General features: G+C 47.4%; 1 protein-coding gene across 1 annotated transcript in view; it reads left to right on the plus strand.

Annotated features, from left to right (window-relative positions):
- SDK1 (sidekick cell adhesion molecule 1) overlaps positions 1–20208 on the plus strand; it is a 474538-nt gene that overhangs the window by 374341 nt on the left and 79989 nt on the right. Inside the window, exons 26-28 of the mRNA XM_056866585.1 lie at positions 5008–5123; positions 6716–6905; positions 11045–11143. Of these exons, the coding sequence (XP_056722563.1) occupies positions 5008–5123; positions 6716–6905; positions 11045–11143 (405 nt within the window). The remainder of the gene's footprint in view (positions 1–5007; positions 5124–6715; positions 6906–11044; positions 11144–20208) is intronic.

A 20208-nucleotide genomic window follows, 5' to 3' on the forward strand; every position in this document is an offset into this window, starting at 1 on the left:
CTCAGCCCCTGTTATCAAACTCAGCTCCTGTTACTAGGATTGCCAACCTCCGGGTGGTGCCTAGGGACCACCTAGAATTACAGAGATCCGTTTCCTGCAGAGATCAGTTCCCCTGGAGAAGATGGCTGCTTTGCAGAGCAAAGGCTACCCTGTGCCATAGATTCCAGGCGAAATCCCTCCCCAAATCCCCCCCTCCACAGGCACTGCCCCCCCAAACCTCCAGAAATTTCCCCAGGCCAGAGTTGGCAATGCTACCTCTGTCACCCTTCCTCCTTTCTGCCCCTCTTTCCTCCATTCCTCTTGATCAGTCTCCTTGAGTTGAGCCTGCTTTGGGAGAAGCCAAAGGCTCTTTCAGTGGAAGGCTGAGAAATTTTCCAGTCATTGTTGCAAGCATTTTCTGGCATGCGCAGAGTGCGATTAAGATCCCAAGTGGTCCCAGCCAGCGCGGAGAGGTGAGAAAGCCACATTATCTGCATTGTTAAAGCTTCTACTCCCCCTAGCAGTAATCACCCTTTTTTTTTTTTTTTACGCGAATGCAGCTTCAATCTCTGCCTCCGGTGAACCGTCAGTAGAAAGGGGATTGAGAATTCCTGGTCGTTGAAACCCGAAAAGCAGGTGTATGAGTGTGGGAGGTGGGGGTGGGGGCATTATTCATTTTTTTTAAGTGCAATCTTTCCACTCGAAAGGCAGAATCAAACAGGTGAATCTGTGAACCAGTGTGGCTGAGAAACGGCGGGTTTTCTTTACACCTTAATCTGGCGCGCCTCTTTTTTTTTCATGCTCTGTCTAAGAGGAAGTGATTCATGTGGGAGTTGCTTTGTGTGTGTGTGTGTGTGTGAAGATCTACGGGTAGAGCCCTGGATGCTAGCCAAAGACATTCATGGCTCCCGGCGATCTATATTCCTTTAACATAATTATATCCTTGTGGGGGATAAATCTAGGAGAAGATGAAGAAAAAAACATCTCCGGTGCTGGGGGAAGCATGGAGGGAGGCAGCCCCAGTGCCAGGAGGAGGGTTGGAGCTCCTGTGTCTCATGGCCCAACTAATTGGTAACAGAAAAATTTCTGTAGAGATGAAGAGGGTAACTTGGAGCTTCCAGCAATTCAGGTAGGGTCCCCGCCCCCCCCCACACACACATACACATGGGTGGAGCCAGCGGAGTGTAGTGGTTAAGAGCGGCAGCCTCTAATGTGGAGAACTGGGTTCGATTCCTCACTCCTCCACATGAAGCCTGCTGTGTGACCTTGGGCCAGTCACAGTTCTCTCAGAACTCAGCCCACATGGAGGCAGGCAATGGCAAACCTCCTCCAAACATCTCTTGCCTGGGAAACCCTACGGGGTTGCCATAAGTCAGCTGTGACTTGATAGCATGCGCACACACATATGTATGGGTATCAGCTGCAGATTAAAGGCCATGGGGGTTGTTCTGGGATGTTCTGTAGCCCCACAGCTGTCTCAGCTAGCTGCAGAGGAATTGTGCATGGTAAATTCCCCCCACCCACCCCCATAAACCCCAATATTTTGACCTTGGGGAACTGTGGGTCCTTCTGCCGTGCCACGCCCATTGCTAACACACCTGCAGCCATCTCCTGCCTCTTCTTTCATGGCTCATACACATGAAGCTGCCTTATACTGAACCAGACCCTTGGTCCATCAAAGTCAGTATTGTCTAATCAGACTGGCAGCAGCTCTCCAGGGTCTCAGGCAGGGGTCTTTCACGTCACCTACTTGCCTAGTCCCTTTAACTGGAGATGCCGGGGATTGAACCTGGGACCCTTCTGCATGCCAAGCAGAGACTCTACCACTGAGCCACGGCCCCTCCCCTTTAGCCACAGCCCCTCCCCTTTAGCCTGCAGTGACTCTTGGAGAGAAGTGGAAGAAACGGCACGGCTGGGACTGGCCAAGGCACGGCTGAGCCTGAGCGCTGCAGGGAACCTGTCCTAAAGCAGCTTTGCACAGAGCAGATTTCCTGGTCGGCAGCTGTCTTTTCGAAGGATCCCTTTGCAGGCAGTGTCTGGTCTGGGACTCGATGGCTCTGGCGCCCACTCCCAGAAGTGGCCGATCAGCAAGGCCTTTTGCCACCCCTGCCAGTCTCTCCACAGCTCTGGGTGGCTGGGCTACACCTCTCTGAGAAAGCCACATTATCTGCATTGTAGTACCGTCTTTTTTTTTAATTGCATCAGAAGCAGATATCTCTCTCCCCCCCCCCACCGCCCCCAGCTAGCCACCATGGGATTTCATTATCCCTGCATAAGCTCCAATATGTGGACACTGGGCAATTGTGGATTTTTCTGTTGCCCCCCCCCCCACTTCTAGCATGCTCAGTACAGTTAGGAGGGCTGCGTGTGGTTACCCAGTATCACGGGTGCCCTTAAAAGACTGCATGTCTCTCTTGCCTCCGAGCACATGACGAACATGACGATTTCCCACATGCATGCAGAAATTCCTCTGTAGCCAATTGCCTTTCCTGACCACCACCCCTCCACATTATTGTACAACCAGTGCTGGATGTGAATGGTACTCCTGCGGCACTGAGAACAATATCCAGTTTTCCTCGTCTTCAAAGATTCCCTTCTTATTCAGGTGGTCTCTGAAGGTGGCCAAGTGCCTTGTACCTTATGAGTAATTGTGCCTCTTGGACATGTGCTTCTGAGAGAGAGGCATAAATGCCCCCCCCCCGCCTCAAATGCCGCTGTCTGAACTTTTAAAGCAGCTTCTGAAGCTAATGTTGTTAATTGAAAGGTATTACACTTGCCCCCAAGGTGTTTAAATGGCCGTGATGGGGAAGGGAGTGCAGGGCTGTGCAAATATGTTGGGTTTTTCCCTCTCGGGTGAAGGTTAGTGACAGTAATTCTACCGTGACCTTTAAATTAGAGTCTTGTCTTTAAAGAGGCATGTATTTGTTTCATTACTTTTCTTCTAAAAAAAAAGTTTCCATTTGGAACTTGGGGCTTCCTTCGGCCATGGCCACATACAAAGCATTGAGATCTGGGCTTAATTTGACAGCTGCTTGGATAGATGCCCTTAAAAAATGGTTGGGAAAACCTGGAGCTTGCTCTAGCACTGGTCAGGTTAAGTAATGTTGTCTGGAAATCAGCTCTCGGTCGAGAAGGGGGGTGTCACAGCTCAGGCCTCTGGGAGAAGATTGGGAAAGGCACAGGAAGCCAGCAGAGGCAGTTCTGGGGTGAAAGGAAGCATGGCCAACACCAGTCTGAGGCACTGCTCCCTGTGTTCACCGGAAGTGGCATCATCATGTCGCCAGCAATGGGGAAATGCTTTGGTATTTGGGCAAAAAAACCCTATGATAGTAGTCATTTTTAACATAGAGTTTTTGCCCAAATACTAGCGTGTCCCCGCGTCTCCGGCAGCGTAATGATGTCACTTCCAGTGTGCACCAGAAGTTACATCACCGCATTGCCAGCCACACAGGCCTAGGTAGGGTTGCCAGGTCCCTATTCGCCATCGGCGGGAGGTTTTTTTGGGCGGAGCCTGAGGAGGGTGGGGTTTGGGGAGGGGAGGGACTTCAATGCCATAGAGTCCAATGGCCAAAATGGCCATTTCCTCCAGGTGAACTGATCTCTATTGGCTGGAGATCAGTTGTACAGCAGGAGATCTTCAGCCACTACCTGGAGGTTGTATAAAAGAACAATAATAGGCTCTGAATGTAAACAAACAAAATTCAGTAAACCACTAGTCACAAAGAAAAAGGGCTATGCATCAATGGTCAACAGGTATACAAAAAGGCAAGCCCCAGATGAAGCAACAACAAAATGCAATGGTAGTGGTATAATACAACAAGTGTGATAACAATGATGTATAACAACAATAAAGGAACAATATATCACACAAACTAGCTATGAAAAGGAACCAGGTGGCATCATCCTAGAAATTTTCTGGAATTGAACCATGCATCTCACTCGCAAGCCATGAATGTAGGCATGGAAGGTCGCTCTTCCTAGAAAGACTCGTCAGGCAAAAATTGGAAACGCCTTTCCGGATAGTTTTTAGCGCTTTCGCCACTCAGCGTGGCTTCATCAGCCTTAAACAATTGCAATGAAGGCTTATAACAATGTCTTCTATAGAAACGATCTTCAAGCTCCCGTAACGGGTAGCATACCTCACTGGGTGATTTCGTGATGGTGGATGGTGGGGTTTGGGGAGGGGACTTCAATGGGGTATAATGCCACAGAGTCTGCCTTCTAAAGCAGCCATTTTCTCCAGGTGAACTGATCTCTGTCACCTGGTGATCAATTGTAATAGATGGAGATCTCCAGCCACCACCTGGAGGCTGGCAACCCTATCAATTCCAAGGGAAGAGCCCCAGGGCAGGGGAATCCCTGATGGGGGTCTGGCAACCCTAACCCTGGACCATGATGAGAACATCTCACTTTTTAAAAAAGGACCACATCGTTCTATGTGCGGCTTGTGTGTTTTGTCTATAATTGTCCAGGGGGCCAATTATGCAGCTTACATTGTATCAACAACCCTAACATCTATTTTAAGACACGGAAAGAAAAGAAGGGAGCCACATCCTTGAGGGGGCAATTGTGAAACGCCTTCATAGCAGGCTGGACACGGCAGACAAAAAAAAAATCTGGTTAAAGAGGCAAAACCTCTTTGGTTCAAGGCATTAGACTTGGATGGCTTGATCTCGAATGGCTTGGAAAGATCCTACGGCCCTTGTGCGTTTCAAAGGAATTAAAATCAGCTCTTGCTGACATGCCGGAGACTATTTCTTGCTCAGATCGCTCTCTGTAGAGGGCCCTTGCAAGGCTTCCAGGACAAATCCTTTTTTCAATAATGCTTTTCATGGCTTTGGTGTATTATAGACTTTGTTGTGTCCTTTCCCCCCTCCCCTTTATATGTGTGTGTTCCCTGTTTTGTGCATGTATATATAAAATAATGGGCAGGAGTCCTAGGGTCTGAGCCGATCCTAGAAATACAGATGGGTAAAGGAATGAATGCATTTCCCAGCCCCTAATTTCTGTAAATTTGGGCATTTGCAGTTCCTTCAGCTCCACCAGAGAATGTGTCAGCTGAAGCTGTGAGCTCCACTCAGATCCTCTTGACGTGGGCAGCCGTCCCTGAACCAGATCAGAATGGGCTCATTCTTGGCTACAAGGTATACGACTTTCTTTTGCGCTTTTACATAAGAATATTTTTACTTTATTTTATTTATTTATTTATTGGTCTCATCTTGTGTATCTTTACAATATTTGGATACGGAAGTCCCGACAGCTGTAGTTAAATGAACACAAGGTATATCATAGCCCTGCTTGAGAAGCAGGTTGAAGAAGAAACCAAAAGCGTCTTCTTTTCAGCGGCATTTGGTTTGCCGTTTCCCCTTTTTCTAAAGATTCGTCTGACCTAGCCGTGCCAATCTGTGCTTTTGCATCCTTGTGGTAGACTATTGTAACAAATTCTATGTAGGACTGCAATATCTATCAAATGGTCTTTTGCTTTATTTGGGTGACAGCTGAAGAACTTTTCTTTACAAGAAATGGCTAGAGCCAGTGTCCCCAATGTGGTGCCTTTGGGTGCCACAGTACCCGCCAACACCTTCCCTGGTATTTTTAGAAAGTTGGCAGGGACAGGTAGGGCTTTTGCCCAGCAAGGCTTCCGATCGGCCACTGGAGATTTGATTGGCTTTGCAGACTTTAAAAAACATTGCTTCAGCAGCCGCCGCCACCAAAACGCAAGGATCTTCACTGTGTGACTGAAGGTGTAAACTGCAGCCGCCATTTTGCGGCTGGCTCCGCCCCCTGCGGTAGCCATGCTGTGGCAGCCGTTCTGTGACTCCGCCCACCACACGGCGTCAAAATTCCAAAGGCGCCATGAGCTCAAAAAGGTTGGAGACCCCTGGGCTAGAGCCGTGGTTCTCAACGGGGGGCCAGGATATTCCAAGGGGGCCACAGGTGAAAATTGTGTAAATGGGGGGCCACGGCACGAGACTAGGGGCGCACAGAGGGAAGTGAGAAGTGAACAGAAACACATGAAAACCTAACACATGACTTTCTTAATTGCATTTCTATGCATTGTTTGCAACTAGATTTTTGTATCGCTGTAATCCTGTGCAACTGTGGTAGAGGCTTTGTTCTCCCTTGTATGTGAACATAGTTGTTTATTTGGCGTGTTGTATTCCCTTTTTGTGGGGTATTTATTGTAAATTTCAATTTCCCAATAAGAACTGCATGTGTGCGTTTTGTGTGGCTGTTTATGCTTCTTTGTTCCTTGGCTATTTACAAGCAAAGCATTTAAATAGCTACCTTTCTACCGGTAGGACAGGGGGGCCACAGGAAGGAAACAAGGTCGGAAGGGGGCCACGGTCGGAAAAAGGTTGAGAACCACTGGGCTAGAGGATGCTTTATTCAGTGGCTGGTGGCTTTTTGCTATTAGGACCAACATATCAGGGGTGGGGCGTGCCTGGCATTCTGCCTGTGCGTGTGTCTACTTCAACAGAAACAGTTTGGCTCAGCAATTGGAATGTAGCCAGAAAAGGAGTCTAGCTGGGAGTTGAAAGAGTCTGCTGTTCATTACTTGGGGGATTAATGCTTCTTTATAGCTCACCCGGGCTGCATGGTTGTTTATAATTTTAAGTGAAGAAATGTTATGACATAAGTCTCCATGACTCTCTCTTCCCGGCCCTGTTATAAATTGTTCCTGGGATGTTTGGAGAAGCATTTATTCCGTGAATGCCGTCTTAATTGTCCACAGGTTTTGTTCCGGGCAAAGGACGCGGAGGGCAAGTTGAGCAGTCAGGTGGTGAGAGGGAACCACACCTTCTCCGTCCTTCTGGCCGGCCTGTGCAAGTACGTGCTTTATGAGATTCAGGTGCTGGCCTTCACGCGCATCGGCGACGGGGTCCCCAGCTCTCCTGCAGTCATCGAGAGGACGAAAGATGATGGTGAGTACATTGGGCCACTGGGGCCTTGCTGTTTTCGACGCAGGACTATTCTCTTTACTCATGCTCCAAGCTGAATATTTTAGCCGCCTCTCAGCTTGATTACATTTTTTAATCTGAAAGAGCCAGATCCTTCCCTAATGTAAACAGGCAGACTCCCATTAACTTCTAGCTGCGAATCTTCTCCCCAAATCTCCCATCTTTTCCCCACGTCCTGTAATTGACAAAAAGACTATTTCACTCACAAAACCTTATATTTTATTGCCAGTTCCAGCCTGAAGCAAATTTTTACAGCCCAATTATGAACTCCTACAGAAATCCAATCATAGCAATAAAAAAAAAAGAGCTGCGCCATAATGGGACGTGATAAACAAACCTTACTGTGATTGAACGTGAGGGAGACGTGGCGCCTCTGGTCCCAGGAGCGCTCCTAAAAACAATCTTGAACAAAAGAATAATAAAATGACCTTTGAAAAAAATTAGCACATAAACATTATTTTGTACTTCTCTCTGATGCCTCAGATTCCCAATTTGAGTTTGACATATTGAAAGGACGAGAGACATTTGAGGGCAGATCGAAATACTGTGTTTTCATTAACCACGTGCCACTGCGGTGGCTTTACAAAGGGATTATACAGATTCATAGAACAGAGGTCCATCAATGGCTACTACCAATGGTGATTAAAGGGAAACCTCCAAGTCCAGAGACAGTAAACCGCTGAATAGCAGTGCCAGGAGGCAACATCAGTGGGACACCTTGGCCTCTGTGCATAGAGCATCATGATGTCACTTCCTGTTTTGAAAGAGGAAGTAGCTTCTAAGAAGCCTCTGTTCTCTCCTCCCCAAACGCGCCCAAGGATCCCTATTTGTGGGGGAGTTTTCATTTATTAATTTTGCAATGTCATGTCTGTTCACACTGTGACCTTTGGATCCCGCTTGACGGGAGTAAAGCAGGCTAGAATAGTGGTAAAATAAATAAATAAGATTTTTGCGGCATGCCGATGTCACTGTGGCCAAATGAAGCCCATGCGGAGTGAGGGCGGTGCTTCTTGCATACTGAACGCTTTCAGTTTACTTATGACACATTTACTGAAAAGTCAAGGGAATCAGTGTTTTACTGTGCAAAATCCTCATGAAATGCAAAACCCTCCCCCCCACCCACACACAAAACCAGCTCAGTTTTCAGTACTCAGGTCTGAAGGTGGAGTTAAGTGAAAAATCACTGACCAGCTGGAGGCCTGACAAGCTGAGTCATGAGTGAAAGGCCCAGGACAGGGAACTAGCAGCCTACAACTTGCAAGCTAAATATGGCTCAGTCCCAGGGCTGGTGCTACCATTAGGCCAACTAGGCGGTCACCTAGGGCGGAGACCTCAGAGGGGCTCAGTTTTAAACAGATTCGTTTCTTGAAAAAATGCAACTGACAATTTATATTATTTTTTCAGAGATAAGTACCACAACAGTGCCATGGAATGTAATTAATTATAGCGTCTTACAAAAAAAGTGTTGTGCTTTTATTTGTCTACAAGACATCTGTTTTTGAAAACTGGTTAGCAATGGGGGCCCCCACAAGTGGTTAGCCTTGCCTAGGGTGCAAAAACGACTGGCACTGGCCCTGCTCAGTTCTGAAGCAGATCTGGCTCTCTGAGCACCCAGGAGTGACCGCACCACTCCAGCTGGCTCTGCAATGGCCGGCACATGGCGGAAGCAAAGCATCAAGCAATCTCAGCTCGGTGCAGTGGGCTCTGGACGGGGAGAAGCGGTGACTGGGAGTTACGGAAGCCACAGTCCCCGTGTTGTGACCCCGTCCTGGCGGGCGGTTCTTAAGATGGCGGCTGCCTTCAAGCGACCTCAAGCTCTGGGGAGTCCAGGGCTAGGAAGGAGGGAAGGAAGTGGGGGAGGAGGCCGTACCTGACCCAGTTAACGGTGTACGTTCTGAAGAAACTCACAAAGTGACGCTGCGGCTAAAGTCTCATTCAAAAAAAAAAAGTCTGTGGGTACAGAAGGATTACGGCATACATTTCTGCCGCTATTCATCACCATGTCAATTACCAATAATGTTACATGGCATGGTTTCAGTTATGCAAATGGGCTTTCTTATACTGGCTCTTTGGTCTCTCCTGTTCTGAATCTTGAAGTGGTTTGGCCTTTAATTTATAAAAGGTCGCCCTTCCCTGGGCTGGAGGAATGAAGCAGTGGGGACGGGGAGCATTTATTTATGTAACAATATACTGCCTTCGAGTGCGCGATGCACTTTGAATCCCTAATGACCTTTACAATGTTCTTGGAAAGCTCATTAGTATTTCTAGATCCTTATCTTGTAAACCAGGGGTGGGGCCTGAAGTTGGGAAATGGTGGCTTGCTGGGTAGGGGGGAGCGCCTGTGACTTTTTGCCTGGGGAGATATTTGAATCGGTGGCTCCTGGCACCCAGCACAGTGTCTGAGGCATCCTATATGCCAGCTCTCTCTCTCTCTCTCTGTATTTAATCCCTTATTGCTTTTACTTAAATAAAATTACTCGGAATGGGGCACAATTCATGTCAATAAACGGCACAGCATAAAACGTCAATAAAACAAAGAGTAATAATAAAAAATATAAACAAGGATTGCTTTTAAAAGGAACAGCAGGCAAGTTAAAATTTGTTTAAGCAAGCCTTGGTAGAACAGAAGGCCTTAGCCAGTCAGCAGAATACAGCAGGAGTCCCCAGTGCGGTGCCAGACTTTGCTGTGACCACGGTTGGCGGACCTTAAACCGAAACCTGCCCTTGGAGTTGCTGGATCAATCTAGGCCCGCTTGTGAATGTGATGTGAAATTACGTCTCTAAAAGAAGAAGGGACAGGTGTCAATTCACCCCTCAGCCATGAGCCTTACTAAGAGTTATCATAGAGTTGGGACCACCAGGGACATCTAGTCCAACCCCCTGCACAATGCAGGAAATTCACATCTACCTCCCACACACACACACAGTGACCCCCACTCCATGCCCAGAAGATAGCCAAGATGCCCTCCCTCTCATCATCTGCTTAAGGTCATAGAATCAGCATTGCTGACAGATGTCAATCTAACCTCTTCTTAAAAACCTCCAGGGAAGGAGAGCTAGCCACCTCCCGAGGAAGCCTGTTCCACTGAGGACAAGGCAATTTGGGATAGGCCGATGTCTGATGGGGGGTACAAAAGAATGGATGTTTAAATGAAACACATGCCCACCACGAACCACAGTGTAATGAGACATTCTTCGGCTCACTGTGACAAACCGTTGTCTTATCTTCCTTCCGGTGGCACCTGTTGGCAAATGGTCCTGCTTGTTCTTCTATCCCTGCACTCCTGACATAAGCCTGCTTTGATTCCTCCCTGATCAATTTAATTAAAAGCATTATAGGTGTGAGCGGAGGCGGGATTTCAGCTTCAGGGGAACATCCGCGCCTCCGGATTTGCAAATTATCTTCAGCTCCCCCCAGGTGACCTTGATACAGGCAATCTGGCCGCCCGCCTGCTGTCTGCCGGTAATGCACCTCCCGTCTGATCCCTCTCTGGCTCTCGTGACCAAACGGAGGTGCTCAAAAAATGGAGATGCGAAATTAGAAGGCAGTTCAAACTGTGAGCTAGCAATGGGGTTGGAGGATATTATTCAGCTCCGGCAACCAAAGGAATGACATGGAAAGTAATCCTCTTCTCTCTCGAGGTAATTTAGTACTTCACGAGCATAGGACAGACAAGAATACAATAACCAGAGAGGTCTCTTACACAGTCTGACTGGTGCACACGCCTCTCCAGATAGGCCCCTATATGAGCTCTCCCACTTAGATCAGACCTTGTTTGTCAAAACATCCCTGTAAATATCTTTACTGCTGCAGTAAACTACCTGGAATCTGTGGCGGCTGCATTTCAGTAATGATTACTGAGCTGATAAGAAGGGTTTACGGTGCACGGGAGGCGTCAGTCCATGCCCAAGAACACTTCTGGGCCACCCAAATGTCTTCTGCTTGGCCTTCTTCCCACACTGTTTGTCCAAAGCACCTGTAAAGGAAGGGAAGAGAACTGGATCCGCTTTGTGATTGTCCTGTTTGAAGAGACAATGTCTACCTTGTTTTAAAAAGAAAAAGTCAAATGAACCCCTTTGGTGTTTCTGTTGGTCTTTTCCAGCTCCTGGCCCCCCTGTGAGGTTGGTGTTTCCCGAGGTGAGATTGACGTCTGTTCGCATCGTTTGGCAACCGCCTGAAGAGCCCAATGGGATTATTCTTGGTAAGCAAAGCACTGTCGCTCCCGACTCATGGCGACCCAATGAATTAATGACCTCCAAATGTCCTATGATTAACAGCCTTGCTCAGGTCTTGCAAATTGAGGGCCTTCATTGAGTGAATCCATCTCATGTTGGGTCTTCCTCTTTTCCTGCTGCCTTCCACTTTTCCTAGCCAGCTTGGTGTAGTGGTTAAGAGCAGTGGTTTGGAGCGGTAGAGTCTGATCTGGAGAACTGGGTTTGATTCCCCGCTCCTCCACATGAACGGCTGATGCTAATCTGGTGAACCGGGTTGGTTTCCCCACTCCTACATTTGGAGCCAGCTGGGTGACCTTTGGCCAGTCACAGCTCTCTTAGAGCTCTCTCAGCCCCACCTACCTCACAGGGTGTCTGTTGTGGGAAGGGGAAGGAAGGAGATTGTAAGCCGGTTTGATTCTGCCTTAAGTGGTAGAGAAAGTCGGCATATAAAACCCAGCTCTTCTTCTTCTGGCGTGATTGTCCTTTCCAATGACTCTTCTTATGGTTTAGTACCACGTGTATTCCTCCATTGTCTAAAGCGCACATTCCCCACCTATGGGTGATCAAGGTCACCCGTTGTGTTGAGGTCATTGAAAGCACCAGCGCACCGGAGGGAAGCTTCCCTTCGAATGCAGGAAAAGCAGAACTGAGAAGTGGCTTCTTTGCCTAAATCAGTATAATTTAACCAAAATTGATTTGACCTGATCATGTAACACCAGTGGAAAGAATTTTCTTGAGATTCTGTGCCACTACAAAGGCCTAAGGAACCGAAGAGGTGTAACTGCAGACGTTCATAAACCCATTCATCATACTGTCAGTGCAATCCTAAGCAGAGATACACCCTTATAAAGGCATTGGAGGCTTAGAAGGCTGTCAGCCTGCTAAGGACTTCATTATATAACCTGCAGTTTATTTGATAATTTAGCAAAAGATGTCTGGGGTGTGTCTCAGGGCAAGCCTTGAGAGCTAGCGTGGTGTAGTGGTTAAGACCGGTGGACACTAATCTGAAGAACCGGGTTTGATTCCCCACTCCTCCACATGAGCGGTGGACTCTAATCTGGTGAACCGGATTTGTTCCCCCACTCCTCCACATGAAGCCTGCTGAGTGACCTTGAACTAGTCACAGCTCTCTCAGAACTCTCTCAGCCCCACCTACCGCACAAGGTATTTGTTGCAAGGAGGAGAAGGGAAGGTGACTGTAAGATGCTTTGAGACTCCTTAAAGGTAGAGAAAAGCAGGGTATAAAAACCAACTCTCCTCCTCCTCCTTCTACCACCATGGGGGATATTTTTGAAAGCCAAGCATTAGGTCTTGTTTAATTTTAAGTCAATAGTGCTAGTATCAGGATACTTCATGGAAATCTAGTCCTTTTGCAGTTTATTTATTTATTGAAATAACTACAGCAGGGAGGCTTCTTTCCTGGGAAATCTAGCAAGCTTGCTTGTGTTTAGGACTGTCTGTCAGTGATCTAGGAATACTGCATTTTGAAGGTAGTTCAGCTTGCTTGGTTTTACGAGCTAATCCCGTCCCCTTAAACAGCGGGCTGCTTTTCCACAGCCGTGCTGAATTAAATCTGGAATCACTCGCTGTCGGCAGCATTTACTCAGGTGGCGTACGGTGGTCCAAAACCCTCCACTGAGGATAACGGGTCCCACGCGGGGGTTCAAGTGTCGTTCCCTGTGATCCACAAACATCTGTCCCGGCATCTCTTGCAAACAATGTAGAAAGGAGGATTTTGGTTCCAGCTTGATACCATTTAGCTGTAACAGGCCCAGTGATGCTGTGTATTCTGACCATTCAAGTAGCTTGTTTTATTTTTAAAGGGAACTCCGTGCCTTGTGTGTTTATTGCCCAATGAAATCGTACATCTGAATGACAGGTTCGGTGTATGCGGGGCAGTTCCCTCTAGATGAAACGATCTGTTGAGAAAATGGTCAAGAAATGCTTCTCTTTCGCCCGCATTGCTGAGCAAGTCTGGATAGGGCAGAGGATTGTTAAAGCCCAAGGGTGCTTTTGGATTTTGAGAACAGGTAGTGGGCACTGTACCCTGACCTGGCTAACCTAGACTAGCATAGTCTCATCAGATCTTGGATGCTAAGCAGGGTCAGCCCTGGCTAGTACTGGGATGAGAGACCACCAAGGAAGTCCAGGGTCACAGCACAGAGGCAGGCAATGGCAAACCACCTCTGAACATCCCTTGCCTTGAAAACCTCATGGGTTCTTTGTACAAATCTTCAGCCTATGGACAGTGGGCATAGCAAGCTCAGCCTCTGTGGATAACCCCAGGCACCTATAATTGCCTCTTCTCCCCAAACTTCAGAGCTCCGTCTTTGCTGACTTGAAATCCTGTAAGTCCCTCCATGGAAAAAGAGAGAGTCATGCCCCCACAACCCACCCCCAGTATTTGTGGTTGCAACAGCAAGACCAGATTGTGTGAATTGCCCCCCAAATCAACCATTCACTGCCTGTGTTGATATCCTTTTATTTATTTGAATTGTTAGACCATTATATAATACCGAGCAGATAAATCCAGTGCCGTTCCTTTTTATTATTATCTTGCTTAGATCAGAAATTTTTCTTGCGTTTTCAAATTGGTCCAGTTTTTATTATTTTTTTTTGTTACCATTTTAAAGTACTATAATAGAGCTGAAGCGGAGCTAACATAAAATACAAAAGATTGTACCAGACGAACTAAAGGGAGCTTTAACCACCGACTGAAATCTCTACTGATTTGGGGAATGCTTCTTTAAAAGAAGGTTTATGCCATTCTGTGGAACTCTGCGCAAATTGGCAGACTCTCATGTACAAGGGTAACTTGAAATGCAAACCATTTACACTGGTGGTATTGCTGTAGTCTCATAGCCCTCTGAGTATACAAGCGCTTTTTTTTTTTTGCAACTAATGTTTTTGAAGCCTAGATCAAAATGCAGCTGAATGTTTCAGAACGAGATCAGTACCCACAGGCTCCCAGAGAGGAAAGTGCTTGGTTTTAAATATTTCACGATAAATTGCTCCTGGTTAGCACCAATTCCTCTTTCCGAGCGTGCAGCAATAAACATCTGAGCCTTTCCTTGGATGTTCGTTTCTGCATTCCAGCCCTCAATCCCTACCTTAAAATGTTATTAAAATCAAACTGCTGAGATGTGGTTCATATGTAGATTTGATACTATCTCGGTCTCAGTAGACCCCTGGAGCCACTGCAGAAAGTGATTGTCTGTCTATGCTTTTTTCTCTCTTCTTAATCCTGTCTTTTTTTCCAAGGAGCTCAAGGCAGCAAAAATAGATCCAAACCCCCCTCCCCATTCTATCGTCGCAAAAGACCTCTGAGGAAGGTCAGCTTGAAAGAGACCGGCCGAAGGTTCACCAGCAAACTTCATGGCAGTCTTGGGGATTTCAGCTTGGGTCTTCCAGGTTGTAGTCCAACGCTCTACACCAGTAGTTCCCAAAGTGGGCGGAACCACCCCCTGGGGGGCAGTGGGATTGCCTAGGGCAGCACTAAGAGGCAAGGGGGCAGCAGGGGGTGCTAGAGGTGGGGCCCTTCAACTGTGTTATTGGATAGGGTAGGGGATGCTGGGGTTGAGTTTGTGGATCCAAGGGGGCGGTGGCCCGGAAAGTTTGGGAACCACTGCTCTACACCATACTACTGACATATTGAGAGACAGTGTTGTGTAGTAGTTAGAGTGCCTGGCTATGATCTGGGAGATCCAGGTTTGAGTTCCCCACACTGCCCTTGAAACTTGCTGGGTGACATACTCTCAGCCCCACCCGCCTTGCAGGATTTGTTGTGAGAGTGAAATGGAGGAGAGGAGAACAATGTAAGGTGCTCGGGGATCCCTATCAGGGAGAAAGGTGGGGTGTCAATGAAGTAAAATAAATAGAAGAAGAAGAAAAAGAGTTGGTTTTTATATTTTGTGGTATATGATGACGTCCTCTGGTCACACAAGATCATCAGCTCCTCGGCAGTGATCTTGGCTGTCCATTAAGTTAGGCGAGCCGCTGGCGGGTTGTGAGTAATGTTCATGAAAACTTTGCTCACAGAATTGGAAGAAAGCTTCTTACCTGGATGAAGGGCTGTAGGAACTGGCAGGAAATAGAAGCTGCTGAATTCTTGTACGAGTATTTCTATTACTTTTTCCCATCCAGGGCCATTCTTAATCATTATCATTTCTTTCTCCAAACATTAGCATCTAGCAGTGCCTTGAAAAAGTCATATTGTCGCAGTCTCGTCTTCCATCACCATTCTGCGCTGAGATCTTCCCCACGTTTTTTTCCTTGCGATTTTCTCGGCCGTGTCCAGCAATCTTTTGAGTTTTGTTTTATACCGACTTTCTATTCCTCATGTCTTAATGGCCTTTAAAATGCCTATTGCATTTGTTGCTGTGTTGCTTCTGCAGCCCCAGGGCATACATTAATTTCTCTTTGAACACTTTCCATTTACCTCTATTGATTTCTCTTGTTTGGCTTCACCCAGCGCTTCCCTCCCACCAGTCTTTTTCTTCTTTTGTGTCGCAGAAGTTCCACATGCCCACATTTTTCCCCCATCGCCTGAAGAGGGACCCTTCGTTTTAACCAGGGAAGGCAGGTGACAGGTGGCAGCCAGGAACATCAATCATGCAGTGTACCTGGCTGACGGCGTGAAGGATGGGTTCAACAGAACCCTTCAGCAACCTTCCTCTTGCAGAGCTATCCATTTGGAAGGCATAGATTGTGGTGGTGCTGGTGGAAAGTGCTGGCAGGTTGCAGATGACTTTTGCTGACCCCCTCATGGGGTTTTCAAAGCAAGAGATGTTTAGAATTTTTTTTTTAAACTGCCATCAAGTCACAGCTGACTTACAGCAACCTTGTAGAAGTTTCAAGGCAGGAGCCATTCAGAGGTGGTTTGCAGCTGCCTGCCTCTGTGTAGTGACCCTGTATTCCTTGGCGGTCTCCCATCCAAATGCTAACTAGGGCCAGCCCTGCTTAGCTTTCAAGATTTACAACCGAAAAACAACAATAGGCTATTGTAATATTATATACTATGTTCACTACAAATTTCTATCAAACTTGACAGTAATGTATAGAAACTAAAGTATTCATACAAAGTGCCAAATGGGCCAGGTAAATATAATAATCCAAGAATCTCCAGAGACCCACCTGGCCCCCTTGTCACTTGGCACCTCAGGAGTAAGATATATCACTTGGTTCTTTAAAGATACGGACTTTTTGATTTACCTGTTGAACCTTGTTGACTTACCTGTTGAACTCTCAGGTTTGCCTTTACCTGTGTTGGAAGGTTGGGTTCTGTGCAACTGCTTATAAAACATTGTATGAATACTTTAGTCTCTATACATTACTGTCACGTTTGATAGAAATTTGTAGTGAACATACTATCTAATGTTACAATAGCCTAGTGTTGTTTTTTTGGTTATAGTTACAGTTTGAGCAACACTGATTTTGCTAGCTTTCGAGTTCTGACAAGATCTGGCTAGCCTGCGCCGTCCAGGTCAGGGCATAGATGGTACCATTAAAAAACAAAAAAACCTTGCAGCTGCTTGTAATCTACCAACAGATTGAGTGTTTGAATGCACTAATAGCCGAATGGGCATTTTTTATTGATCCTTGGCATGCTTGACTTGATGCTGTAGTTTAAGGGGAACAGAGCAAGAAATGAAATGGATTGAAACCGGTTTGCTCTTGATGGCCTGCGTGCTCACTCTTTACAAGCTGGAGCGGGTTTCCTCTTTAACGTTCCCCGTTTCCCCTCTAGGCTTCGTCCACGCATTTTGGTTTCGGCACTGACTTTAATTTCATCTCCAGCTTTGGTGCCTGTCTCTGCTTCTCATTTGCTCGCTGCGGTGTGTATCCCTCCCCCATTCCGTTCCCTTCCTACGCCTCTCCTGGGGCGTTTTATCTCAGCTGATTCTTGCTGTGCCTTTTTGGTTCTGCTTTCTGCACATGTACAGAAGTCGGAAAAGGTCAGAACACGTTCCTCCGGCATATCCCCTCCCCACCGCCACCACACGCACACCATGCCTGAGCTTTTAAAAATAGTTAAATGAAAGGCTGTAGCGTTTGTTAAATCAGGCCTAGATTTCACATGGGATGTCAGGTGCCTCGACGGGCAGGCCTGCATAGCGTTTGCAAAGGGTAAAGCTAAATATATTCAAAACTGGGTCTCTCTCCGGTTGTTGTAGGAGCTGTGGGTAGCTAATGATCTCTGAATATTAGGCTCTTTTTAAAATGTGAAACCCTAAGAGCACCCAGCTGGTACAGTGTTTTTGTACTGAACGCTTCTGTTAATGAGCTCGGTGGCGCAGAGTGGTAAACTGCAGTACTGCAGTCCAAGTTCTGCTCACAACCTGAGTTCGATCCCGGCGGAAGTCGGTTTCAGGTGGCTGGCTCCAGGTTGATTCAGCCTTCCATCCTACTGAGGTCAGTAAAGTGAGTACCCAGATTTCTGTGGGTAAAGTGTAGATGACTGGGGAAGGCAATGGCAAACCACCCTGTAAACATAGTCTGCCTAGTTAATGTTGGGCTGTGACGTCATCCCATGGGTCAGGAATGACCCGACACTTGCATAAGGGAATTACCTTTACATTTTACCCAACATACTGCAAATTCAAAACAGACCAAAAAATGGGGCAGATCCTTCCCATTTCTTTTGCATTGCCCCCAGATGACCAAAATGTATAGCCTGCATTACAAATTGTGCCACATCTAGAAAGAATCCAGACTGGCAACGCCTGTGATATTAACTCATCCACACTGCTTGCTCCATTGTTTTCAAGGAGGGCTTGGGGTGGGGGAGGAAGAGGACAAGGAATATGAACTTCTGGGTGGGCAGTAGAGGTGGAGCAGGGGTGAAGGTGAGTGAACTCAAGATAGCCAAATGTGTGTTGATCCAGCTCTGAACAAAATTATACACTAATTATGAACGAAGCAGCTTAAAAAATTAGCTAAGGGAATGGCTATTGAGACCCTTCCAGTTGGATTCTCTGAAAGCTACTTCTAAGCTTTTGATCTTTTGATCTAGCTTTTTTTCCCCCAGCCCATTCCCCCCCCCCTTATGTTCACATCTAAAGGCGACTGGCTAAATCCCTGCTCCCAAACCCTCTTGTGATTTCCTCCCTTTGCCATTGCCGTGCTCCAGCAGGCATGCTTGGCTTTGGCGGGTGGTTCAGGTGCTCTGGCAATGCTGCCTGCCAAGATGCTCCCTTTTTACCAAGCCAGGTCTTTATATATATGGCCTTCTAATCTCTCTCGTCTGTGTATGTCCCGGTTCCAAGCTGGGCCTTTCACCACTGGGCTCGCTCTCAAATCTTGTCGGCTGTAATTTGAGCATCAGTGAAACATGGTCCTCTCCTCTGGCACCTCCCGAAGCTGCAGCCTCTACCGGGGACGTGACATATTGACTGGGGAGGGGGAAGATGCGTTCGCTTCCTCATTCGGCTGGCACAAATGATCCTGTTTTCCTCCCTAGCAGAGGCGGGAGACAGTGACATATAGGGAGAGGGGAGGCTATCCGTAAAAGTATCGCTAGCCCCACCATGCACAATTAGCACCATCTGTATCCCAATTAAACTGAAAACTTTGCAGGACGATACATAGCAAGGGTGGAATTGGCTCTGCTATGAGCATACTAAATCTCCGCTTCACACCTCGGTTCTGTATGCAGCATCCCCGCAGCGGGAAAGGGGTGGTGTCCACCCGCACTCACGGCCTCGGTGTCGCCGGCATCCTTCACCCGTCCTCTGTTCCCTTCTGTTTCCAGCTCCTTTTCTTTTGTGGCAACCAAAAACCTGGTGAGCATCCAAAGCACAGCAGGGATCTCTCGCGTCCAGAGTAACGTGCCACGCACAAAGTCTGCAGAGCTCTTTGGAGTTCAAAGTGTGGTCAGAGGGGCTGGCAGATGTCTGCCGCAACCGAGTTCAGCTGCATCTGCTTGAGGTTTCATTTGGCTGCCGTACCCCCCTCCCCACGATCCCCCACCATGTAACTTGATGGAGCATTTAATGGTCCGCGCTATAGCAAAGCCGTCCCTGCCATCTCTGATAGAAATTGATTTTAGAGTTTAGCAGCTGGGATGACTTTCCAATAAGCTCCAGAAGAAAGCGAACCTGGCATATTGGCGAGGCCTCTCCAAACGAGTCTGAACAGTTGGTGCGTCCTCTTCGGGGACAAAAGGCCCATTCTGTTCTGTTGGATACACTGACTCGCGGAGATGGCTTTTTGGTAATGCGTCGGACGATAATGGCCAGGAGAGTTTACAAAGCGAGCAGGATTCTCCTGACACCCTCGCTGGTTCCAGCTGTCCCTCGTCCAGTTAACCATGGTGCAGCTTCAGCTTCTTGGTCACCCCTCAAGGCCAAAGGCCCTGGGACCAGATCCCAAGCAACGTAGAAGTGCTCCCCCTAGCACTGCCACCAGAATCTCCACACCTGATATAATTGAGAGGTTTGTCAAGCAGCCTTCCAAGCTTCATTTCCAACGACCTTGAGGTAGTTGTTTTTTGACAGGCCTGTGCCAATGTAAAAAACAGAGAATCTGGTATCGAGGATGGCTGCCCTTGAGGCCCACTGGTAAGTTTGCTGAAAATGGCTGGCTGGCTGTTGCTGGAAACAGAACACCAGGCAAGGTGGGCCTTTGGTTAGATTCACCAGGGACAGTTGTGACATTCGCTTACTTAGAGTCAAAGGTGGTCCACTGAAACCATTTGCTGTAGAAGTGGGCAGAAATGCCGAGTACTTGTCGCCTGACTTAGAGGCAAGTAGCGTGTTGACCGCTCCACTATGAAGACCACTCATGCATTCCTGGTAATGGGTGTGTATCATTCACCGAGGCCTTGGCACCAACATCATCATAGAATCGAACCTTTCGATATGTAAATGTAAGTCATTTATGCATGGTCGCTGTAACCTCCTTTATTCCCTGTTTCAGCCAGGATCTAACTTTTCAGTATGCATGATATCCCATTCCTTGGTAGCTCGACGCTGTTCCAACGCAAAACCAACCCGGGCCCTCCCATTCCTCTATTAATCTGACTTTTCCCTCTCAGCCCAGCTCAAATTTCTGT

This window comes from Euleptes europaea, chromosome 21 (assembly GCF_029931775.1).
Source record: "Euleptes europaea isolate rEulEur1 chromosome 21, rEulEur1.hap1, whole genome shotgun sequence".
Taxonomy (NCBI): Eukaryota; Metazoa; Chordata; class Lepidosauria; order Squamata; family Sphaerodactylidae; genus Euleptes; species Euleptes europaea.